Source organism: Ipomoea triloba, chromosome 7 (assembly GCF_003576645.1).
Source record: "Ipomoea triloba cultivar NCNSP0323 chromosome 7, ASM357664v1".
Classification (NCBI taxonomy): domain Eukaryota; kingdom Viridiplantae; phylum Streptophyta; class Magnoliopsida; order Solanales; family Convolvulaceae; genus Ipomoea; species Ipomoea triloba.
In genome coordinates, this window is record NC_044922.1 from 458,928 (window position 1) to 469,852 (window position 10,925).

The window sequence follows — 10,925 nt, forward strand, 5'->3', positions numbered from 1 at the left end:
GCTAGCTTTGCAGCCGTTCAGATTTGTGGTGTATAAACTGCAGAAAGCAACAGTATTTTATGTGTTATGTGTACAGCACTTTGACAAAAACTGTTCTGAGAAGCAAGCATAAACCTATGAATGAAACAAAGGAAGATTTCATCAGATGTTTGGTCTGATGAGTTTATATAATGATAGTTTGGTGATGTCAAGAATTGAACAATTTTGCTTGAATTCTCTCTACTTATGTAATCATAAATTCATAATTGAGTTACGTTACATACCTGGAGTGCTTGTTGGTTCGGGTTAAAAAGCAAACGACTTTTGGCAATGCAGGGAAACTAGTAGCGTGAAGCGAATGGGCAATTTTATGCAACGCTATTTGCGAGTCATTGAGCATCAGAAGAGCTAAATGAATCTGGAAAATCTGCTGGCTCTGGAGAAATAATGCTTTCTTTGCTGTCCTGACTAATGTAACTGAAGTCCCCGGTTCGTTCATTCTGCCAGTTCTTCAGCATTTCAGATAAGGGCAGAGAGAAATCGTTAGCTGCAGAAGAATCCTCCTCGCGTTCTTCAGGCTTCCACGTCTCAATGAGTTGGGCTAGCACGTTGACAGCATGCCCCATTTCAGGCCGACGATTAGGCTCCCTTGCAGTGCAATGCCCAGCCAATTCCGCGATGATGCAAATGCTGTTATGGATATCTTCTTTCGCATTCAGAGCTGGATCGATCGCAGCAATCAGCTTCTCTTTGTTCGATTTCATTAGCCAAAACCACTCCACCAAATATCGGCTCTCTTCTGGACGGTGTTCATCAAGCGTCGTTAAGCCTGTCAGAAGTTCCATCAAAACCACCCCAAAGCTGAAAACATCCACTTTGGTTGTAATTTTCCCTGTCACTGAGATTTTCAGACCGGGAAAAAAATTAATTCTGTCCATTGCGATTGCAGCACACCTATTAACTTATTAAGCTCGAGAAACAAAGAAACCAACTACTATATGCACATAATGCCTCAAACACGAATAGATGGAAAGACGAAAAGAAAATGTCATGATGTTGGTAGGCTGAAAATGAACTGGGATATCATCTTAATTTTAACTGTCCAATCTATATGTAATAGCTAAGTTCAGCAAATTGGAAAGATAAAACAGATTAGCGTTAACTCAACCGGTTGAAAAGAGTTCTTAATTACCTGCATATTCGGGGGCGAGGTATCCAAATGTTCCAGCAAGCGTAGTTGCAACAGACATCTCTCTGTCAGGAGCAAGTTTGACCAAGCCAAAATCGGAAACTTTAGCTCTAAAATCATTCCCGAGAAGAATATTGGATGATTTGAGATCGCGGTGGATGAAGCTCTGGTGCGTGAGACTATGAAGGTACTCCATCGCTCTAGCAACGTCTAAAGCAATGCTCAACCTCGTTGACCACGACAGAGGCTTCAACCCGAGTTTCCTCCAGTGAAAAAGATGCTTGCTTAAAGCCCCTTGTGGCAAGTATTCGTACACCAGAAGCCTCTCGTCTCCCTCGACTGAGTAGCCCAAAAGTGACACGAGGTGGCGATGGCGAACCTTAGAAAGAACAGCAATCTCTGCCTTAAACTCATCTAGTACTTTATGACTAATAATCCTAGCTTCCATTCTCTTCACTGCAAGCTGAGTGCCATCCTCGAGTGCTCCTTTGTAAACGACTCCAAAACCTCCTCGACCAACCTCGTTATCCGGGGAAAAATTGTTAGTCACAGTGCGAAGGATCTGAAGAGGGATGATTAAATGTGCAGCCTCAGTCACATAACTATACTCACTGATTTCACTCCCCTTACTACTTTTACCAATACCATGACTTCCCAGTGGCTCGATAGTGGACTCATCAGTGATTGTAATCTTAATCTCATGTTTGGGTTGGTCTTTGCCCTCTTTGGGATAGAACTCAGTTTCCCCATATATGTCGTTCGATTTTTTCCTCTTACAAATGTAGCAAATAAAAGTGACACTTAGGTAAACAAGAATTGTGGTAGCTATAGTAGCAGCCACAGTAATGCCAACTGTAGACCTTGTAGTAGAACCCGAGGTGTTCACTGGGGAAGGCGCTGGACTTTGTAAGAACGGTAGCTGATCGTAATCTGGTGAGGAACCATCCCTTGGAAGCTCGGGATTTTGTAAATCAGAATCAGGACTTGGAGGACTCGAGACAGTTCCATTAGCAGCTAGACCGGGATTGCCATTAGTAACAACTTTCACCCCTTTGTTAAAGTTCGGTAGTGGTGGATCGAAGCGATTCCAACTAATGTCTAACAATCTCAAAGATCTCAAAGAGGTTAATCTGTTTGGCACTCTACCGTGCAAATGATTCCCAGGCAAGTGAATTTCAACGAGCGAATTCAAGGATGCAAGTGAAGGACTCAAGGTACCATCGAGATTAAGCTTTGGCAGATTAATAATGGAAACCTTACCGGTTGGATTACAGGTGATCCCCCACCATCGCCCATTGCAAGGATCGTTGCCAATCCATTCAGCTGCAAGACGAGGCGGATAGTTCAAATAATGAAGAAAGTTCAATAGAGAGTTAACTTGAGGAGCACAAGGCTCACCGGGTTCCTGTTGACAGAAAGAATTTGAAGAGTAAGTGACTTTAGCAGCTCTAAACCTTGGAATTGGACCCATCAGCATATTACTGTCCAGCTTCAAAGACTGCAGATTCAGATAAGCCAAACCTTGGGGAATCAGACCAACAAGTTGATTCTCGTTCAAGCTGAGATCCTTTAAAGAAGTCAAATTCCCGATCTTACTAGGGATTGGTCCGCTAAATCTGTTCCCATGAAGCCACAACGATACAAGGCCAACCATGGATCCTATGACATCAATTGGACCAGTCATCCCGCCACCATCCTGGTTATTCAACCACAAAATCTGCAACATTGAGTTGCGAAAATTGTTATGTATCGTACCACTAAGCCGATTGTCAGACAGTTTCAATGCAGTGAGGGATGGAAGCTCCCCAAAATACCCCGGCAATGGTCCTACTATGTTGCAGTTGGAGCATGAAAAATTCGTCAACTGAGAAGATTTCTGCAGGTCAGAAGGAATAGACCATCCATTAGTCTTATTCAACGGGTTATCATCCATAGCCAAAAAACGAATACTAGTAAGCCCATGGAAGAAATTCGCGGGGATCAAATCAAACTGATTCCCATCCAAGAACACAGACTGCAAATTACTCAACCCACTTAAAGTTGGCAATTTCCCATATAAATGATTCTTCTGAAGCCCTAGACTTTCCAGTGTATCTAGCTTATTAATCTCTTGAGGCAACGGGCCACTTAACCCCAAACTCTGAACCTGAATCTGTGTGACTCTGCCATTAGAGCAGACGATATGAGGCCATACAGGAGTGCCACAAGGTTCATCATCACCAGAAGGCCATTTCAGGAGCTCGGGATTGTCTAATCCATCTCTGAATTCCTTCAGAATCTTCAGATCATTTGCACCACAAACCACATTCGCCACGACTGCAAGAATCACAGAATATATGCATACATACACATACAAGACTCCTCTTTGATCAACAACCATAATCATGCACATATAAACACCACTCCTCTGTGATGTGATCAGCATCCATAGTCATGCACAAAAAAATACCATTTTTTGGCAAAATGAATCTAAACCATATGGAAACAAAAACAGACACTTTGATCTAGAGAACCAACCTCAAATGGCAGAGGATTCATGCCAAATGTAGCTGCTTTTAGGGAAGTGGGGCCCGGAAGGAGAGATTTGGGTCAGAACTTTGCCTTCTTAGGGTTTCCAATCTTCTTCTTTCTGCATGTGGATCAAGCTCCCCACCCTTGTCTTGCTGCCCTTTTATTTCTCTCTTCTGTTTTCTTTTGCATTTACTGTTTCTTTCTGTTTTTCTCTTTGTTTCACTTGTACTCTTAACATTTTTCATCTTTTTACCCCTTACAATTTTAAAGCTTTTTCCTTTAAAAATGTTGGTAATAGCCAATTGGAATTTCATCTTTGGTCCACCATTCAATACAAAATGATACAATTTTATCTTAATATAATTCACCAACAATTAATAAATATAAAATATTTTAGCACTTGATTTAACCACATCGGTCAATATAATATTTGTTGTCGTTTAAATTACATTACTTATTTTTTATTCAAAAATTTCTTTCTCTTCGTGCTTATTATGTTTATGAGAATATTTTAATTTTGATCACTCAATACTTGTGACGTTTTCACTTTTGATTATCAACTCTGAATTGTTCCAAATTTAGTTCTCGATTTTAAACAAAACTCAACCTTATAAAAATATTTACCATAAAACCAGCAAACATTTCCTGCAGGATTGCAGAGATTTGCGACAAAATGATTCGTCACTAAACATTGGGGACGAAATTAGTTGCCGGTGACACTGATCGTCACCAAAAGAGATTTAACTTTAATTGTGAGTCCCAGCATAACTGATATGTGAGGATCAATGTGAAAACTGAAAAGAATGCCTGGCTAAGATTTACCATTTTATCCCTGAAACTGTTGTTACAAAACTGTTCACTTAATAACCACCACAATGTTACTAAGTTCAGCGAAAGTGGCCTATTGGCTTTATTGGCTTGGGCCGATCAACTATAAGCAACCTAAACCAATTTACCTCATAGTGATTCTTTGATTCTTTGCCGGCCAGGGTCAGAAGGCGAGGATTTACCCGGTGCACACCTTCGAATAGTGGCAGCAAGTTTCACTCTTCATCCAAAAAAAATGAAAAAACTTACAGATTTCAGGAAGGAGAATGCTGAATGCATCTCAAAGTAGGATTTACATAACAGATTTCTACACCACTGCCATGTCTTCTTCAAGAGCTTCATAACCAAGCATCATCTTTCAAGAATGGCGCCGTGCCATTCAGGTATTTCCTGATTGCCTCGATATCTTTGATGGAGAACCATTCATCCTCGGGATAATGCGCAATAGGGTCAGGTAACAGAGGTTCTGCAGATACATTCAACACGCCTTCAAGAGTGGCGTGCAGACAGTAAGCTGAATATGTGATGTGATATCCACCTTCTTGCACAATCAAGAGTTTCCCATTGCTATATTCGTCAGCTATGGCGCGAACAGCCCGCCCTAACTCCCTGTAACCCTCCATGGTCAAGCACTGCCTTCCATTGGGATCAAACTGAAACAAACCATAGCTTTTAGGCTGATGGCCTTTCCATTTTATAGAGATAGGATATCCATATGTAGATGTGAATAGTGATTCTCATTTCTCAAATAAACAAGATGCATTCATTGTATCCTACATATTTTTCTCGACAACCAAGTCACTCCAACACAATCAACAATCAAGATAGACCTTATTCCGTCCAAGGGGGTATCCAAAAAACTTAGCAAATTTGTTAGGATCAAGCGCTTACCACTACACCAAAAGCTATAGCTAGTAGCAAAGGCGCGACTTTATTTCCTTATATAGCCACATTTTCGAGAGGCAGGGAATTGGACTTGGCCTTCAGGCCTCCACCCAACAATCCTCTAGCCACCTGGTGCTGGACTTGACCCTTCATCGGCCTCCTCCCAACAATATTCTTGTACCCCTCTAAATCACTAGCATAGACTACGAATAGCTAGTCAGCTAGTTTGCAACTCCCAATCACGCTAGATATTATCTAATGGATCTTTCTGTTCTAATACTCTGATCTATCCGAGAGTTATCAGTATTTATCAAAGCTGTTATTGATCCATCCTACATTAGCTACTACTGATGAGGATCTAGACCAATATGGATCAAACCAACAATTATAAGCTAGCTTTTGTGTCTGACGATATCAAATTATACCTACTAAAAACTCTCAGACTTAATGTTTTCCAAAGAGCAGTTAATCTGCACATATTAAGATTTAAGACAGATAGAAACATAAAACTCGTCACAAAAAGTGGAATGCCGAGGGAACTTACTGCACTTGAATCCAGGCCAACAACAAAAACGATCATATCGGGCTCAAACTTCTGAACTGCAGGGACGACTATATGTGTCATGGCATAACCGTAGCCTCTATCTCCTGTTCCATTGGGCAAAGGGACATTCAAATTATACCCGAATCCTTTACCTTCGCCAAGCTCATCCACAGTTCCATCCTGAGGATGCGAGGGGCCCCAAGAACCATGGTTCATGTGCAGGGAGATGGTAAGAACTCTGTCAGAGCGATAAAACCCTTCTGCAGTGCCATTCCCGTAATGGACATCAATGTCAATAACCGCGACCCTTTCATGTCCAGAATCCAGAGCTAGTTGCAAAGCAAGGCCAGCATTGTTGAGGAAGCAATAGCCATCAGCTCGAGCAGGCTGGGCGTGATGGCCAGGTGGCCTGACCAACGCGTAGGCAATGCTCCCGTTTCCATCAAGAATGTGTTTCATTGCTGATAATGTTGTGCCAGCCGCCAGAAGTGCAGCATCCCATGAACCTGGATTTAAGAATGTCCCTGAACAGATCTCTTTCCCGCCACTTCTGTCTGCTTCAATCAGCTCATTTACATACTCTGACAAATGGTGAAAAATGTCAATTCTCAGTTGATTAGTTGGCAGATAGATTCACATGAAACCTTTTTAATTTGCCAAAATCTCTTTACAAGTATTACACTTTTTTTCACAATTTTAACACTTTCATCCCTAATATTACATTTTTCATAAAAAATACTCGGTAATAAGTACTACCTCCGTCCCAAAATGGTTGTCTGTTTCGTTTAACGAGGCTTGACTGAAGTAATTTTTAATCCAATTTTTCATATTATTAAGTTTAACATTAATATATAAAATTTATATATTTAGAAACTACATTAAAAGTACTATTAAACACAAAAAAGTTAAATTTAAAAATAATAAAAAATTACTAAAGAAAATAAGCAAAGAAGGAAGAGTTGATTTGACCACTGAATAGTAAATAGGACAGGTAAAATGAGACAGATGGAGTATTATACTTTTTCTCTAATATCTACTAAGTAATAAGTAACAATAAATCAATCTATCATGATTCCTATTACAGTATTACACCTATTTTGATAGGTATCTTCTGTTCAACCATAAATATTACATTTTTATTAGTATTACACTTTTCGAGCACAATTTATTATTAATATTACATTTTTCAAAGTAAATATTACTCGGTACATTTTACCCGACCTGAAATTGAGTTTCACAGGAGACTCACACTTGTAATTTAGGTCAAGAAGATTGAAAAGGAAAATAAGACAAAATTAAGGAGAAAAATGGTACCTTGAGTGTGGAAAGAGAGCAATTCGGAGAGGAGAGCAGGTCTGCCATGGTGCCAAGAAATGAAGGGAGAAATTGGGCCTCTTTTGAGGATGGAGACCATATTCCTCACTCTGTCCGCATTCTCCGGGTGATTCTCCAGCACATCCAGAAACCCCGGGTCAATCCCCGTGTCAAACATGCCTTTGCCGGCGTCGTGGCTCAGCATGCCCTCATGCCAGAATACGTGGATGAGATCTCCGGCCGCCGGCGCCGGAGAAGAAGGCGTAGCTTTAGCTGAAGCCATGGGAGAGTATCCAAGTGAAGTGAGTACCAATTTCAGTTCTGCTGTTGACTTCACTTCTCTTCCCGTTAGATACTCAGTATATACCACTTGGAATCTCACATATAAAAAGTAAATTAGAACTCTCAATTTTACACCAAATCAATTAGATATTTAAACTTTTTAAAATGGTGAATTAAATTCTTTGACATGTTAGATTAAGACAATAAAATTCTCGCAGCAGAATCCAGCGAACCGTCGTCAGTCGCCATCTCTAGCGTAAGGTGACCTTTTGGTTGCCTTTTTGGAAGGTGACCATAATCGTTGCATTCTCCAACCAGATTTGTAACTGTGGAATTTAGTCCAATACACATAATTTGATTTCATAAAGTATAGAATTCATATTTATAATGCATAAAATTCATGTTCATAATACATGTACACATAAACACGATGTAATGAATATGAATTCTGTGCATCGTGAATATGAATTCTATGCATTATGAACATGAATTCTGTGTATTATATTAAGTGTTTATATGTCCTCAACTATATAATTCTTTGCATTATGAACATAAATTATGTACTTTATGAAGCTAAATTTTGTATATTAAACACGGTGATCCTCGTCCACGATATAAATTGCCCAAGTAGTGGTTGACCAGCTTGTCAGTAGGGGTGTTAGTGAACAGACCTTTCGACAAACTACTCGTGTTTGAGCTCGGTAAGCGTTCGTTTATGTTCGTTTGTTAAGGTAAACGAACATTAACAAACAAAATTTAGAGCTCGGTTAATAAACGAACAAAGTCTGAACAGTGGTAAGCTCGTTTGCTAAGTGTTCGCGAACAAGCTTATTTGTGTTCGTTTAGTAGTGTTCGTGAACAAGCTCGTTTGTGTTCGTTTAGTAATGTTCGCGAACAAGCTCGTTTAATAATGTTCGCAAACATGTTTACAAACATATAAATTGTTCATGAACGTAGATTATTTATTGTTCACGAACAAATTGTGTTCATGAACATGTGCAGGTGTTTGGTTATTAAATGTTCACGAACGTGTTCATGAACGTAAATGAAAATGTTTGTGAACGTCTTTGTTAACGTTTGCGAACACGTTCGTGAACGTGCTCGTTAACGTTAACGAACACGTTTGTGAACGTGTTCACGAACGTTAATGAACACTAACAAACACTTAACAAATGAACACGAACAGGATTTTAAAAAACCTTAACAAACGAACACGAACACGAACACCCCAAAATCCTTAACAAACGAACACGAACAGCCTCCGTTCGTTTATGTTCGGTTCGTTAACAGCCCTACTTGTCAGTGTCACTGCACAACATAATTGGGCCTATATAAAAGAAGCCCACTGGGCTTTTCCCACTAATAAAACATAAAGACAACCAACCAACAATGAAGCCCAATATAATCAAGTCCATGATGCAAGGCAATTTAAAATATATTTTCAGTCCAATCCATATATGGCGGTGTTGCAAAATCATGATTGAAACTATCATATAGATACATTGAGATATGTCATAAAGTATTGATAAGTGATATGTGATGCCTTTGTGAATATCAACAAAATCTATATTGAGATAAAAGTGTAACTTTATTTTAAACAATAGCTATAGCTAGAAAGGTAAAGGGAGTGGAATAAATAGCTAATGTAGCATAAACATATACACCATGCACCATGCCACAATATATATTTACTTTTTGATCACCAAAGAAAAAAAACAAAACTTATATTAATTAAAAGTTTGAACTCCAACTTTAATTATAAGTATCTGTCACCTCATACCCTAAAGACTAGTAGTGCATGAGATAAATTACGGAATGCGCCATAATTATTGATATATAGACTCTAAAATGTTGGTGACCTATTCTCCTTTCTGGTTCTTGATAAGATTTGAATCTTATACATTGCGATCGTTAGCAAAACAAAGCTTATCAAGTTCTTTATTTAGTTATATATAGAGTACTTGTCATCATGGCTTCTTTATTAAAGTTTTGTATCTCCTCCTTTTCATGGCCATTGTTAGAGATGCTTTCCTTCTTTGTCATGGGGGAAAGTACCAAATTGCACATTTGCCAATAACTTATATTGTATTGTCAAAAAAGTTAACCAAAAAGAAAAAAGAAAAAAAGAAAAGAACACACATATAAACACACTTTTAATCAAAATTTGAGTGTGGTCTAATGAACACACTTTAATTTGTAGAATTTTGAATGTTTAATTTGTTGTCCACCTCTCAACTCCACTGAACTTAAATAATTATTATTTTCAAAATTTTAAAAGTGGGAATTATTATATTCTAAATATAATTGACATTAATTTTTGCCATTAAAAGGCAATGATGGGAGAATTTGGTACGCACTATAGTTCTAATGGATTTCCTTGATAAGTAGACTTGTAAGGAAATCAGATATGTGACCAAAACTGCTTGATAAGTATTATGGATAGTTGAGTAGCATTACATGCGTTTCAACTTTCAACTAAGATGAATTTCATTTTAAGTGCCGTCTTCTGATTTGCTTATTATCGAACTAAGAGGCGTCGGGATTGATCTTGCTCGAAAGACTCTAAATATTTTATTGTGCATCTAGCTGTGTTGGGCATATATATAGATTTGAATATTCACGTTACCCGATAAAAAGAGAGGGTCTTTCTCCCCGGCCATTTAACGGTCTGGGGTCCACCCACGGTCACTCCGAGAGGCATGAGAGCTGGCGTCACTTGAGGGAATTGAACCCAAGTTCTCCTGAAATTCCTCCCCACAAAGAGAGCTCACTTGCCACTTGAGCTACCCCACTAGGTTTGAGACTAATGTCCATGTGTTGCTTAGAGTCGGTTAAAAAGTAATTGGACCCGCGCACATGAAGGGATGTGTTAAACATATAATGTATAAATATAAATGTGCGAATTAGCAGATTTAATAAGCTTTTTTTTTTGTTTTTTAATTCACCGAGTCTTTCTCTGTCTGTTTAACGGTCCGAGTCCACCCGCGATTGCTCCGGGAGGCATGGGAGCTGGCCCAGGGGAATCGTCACTTATGAAAATCAAACTCGTTCTTCCTAAATTCTTCCCTACAAAGAGAACTAACTTGTCACTTGAGCTACCCATTGGGTTAGCGGATTTAGTAAGTTGTGACAAAAATTTTTCTCTCTATTTTATTTTTTAAAGAAAGAAATATTTGTTTTGGTTGGATACAGTGGGCTCATATATGCAGTGGGAGGTGGAACCAGCTCAAAAGGTTCATAGGCTTAGTCATTGCTTTTCAATATATTCATTTTGTCTTGTTTAATGTTATCCACTATTTAATATTTTCATGTTCTCTTATATGGAAAAAAATAATTGGCTTTTGCAGAGAGATAAGTTTTTTTTTTTTTTTTTTTTTTTTTTTTTTAAAAAAA

At 38.7% G+C, this 10,925-nt stretch overlaps 2 protein-coding genes across 5 annotated transcripts; both read right to left on the reverse strand.

The window, feature by feature from the left end:
• LOC116026039 (receptor-like kinase TMK3) lies at nt 1–3,786 on the reverse strand. Of its 4 annotated transcripts, XM_031267482.1 has the most exons (5): nt 3,686–3,786; nt 2,567–3,575; nt 1,172–2,491; nt 264–877; nt 1–114 (listed from the first exon to the last, which is right to left on the reverse strand). In XM_031267482.1, exons 1-4 carry the CDS (start codon nt 3,704–3,706, stop codon nt 369–371), a joined length of 2,859 nt encoding a protein of 952 aa, XP_031123342.1. In that variant the 5' UTR covers nt 3,707–3,786; the 3' UTR covers nt 1–114; nt 264–368. The 4 variants fall into 4 exon arrangements, with proteins under 4 accessions (XP_031123342.1, XP_031123340.1, XP_031123344.1 ...); XM_031267480.1 differs by having other exon boundaries at nt 1,172–3,575; XM_031267484.1 differs by having other exon boundaries at nt 1,172–3,044; nt 3,686–3,774.
• Nucleotides 3,787–4,467: 681 nt separating this feature from the next.
• On the reverse strand, nt 4,468–7,592 carry LOC116025001 (histone deacetylase 8). Its single transcript, XM_031266048.1, has 3 exons — nt 7,251–7,592; nt 5,937–6,517; nt 4,468–5,160 (listed from the first exon to the last, which is right to left on the reverse strand). Exons 1-3 carry the CDS (start codon nt 7,531–7,533, stop codon nt 4,846–4,848), a joined length of 1,179 nt encoding a protein of 392 aa, XP_031121908.1. The 5' UTR covers nt 7,534–7,592; the 3' UTR covers nt 4,468–4,845.
• Between the last annotated feature and the right edge of the window lie 3,333 nt (nt 7,593–10,925).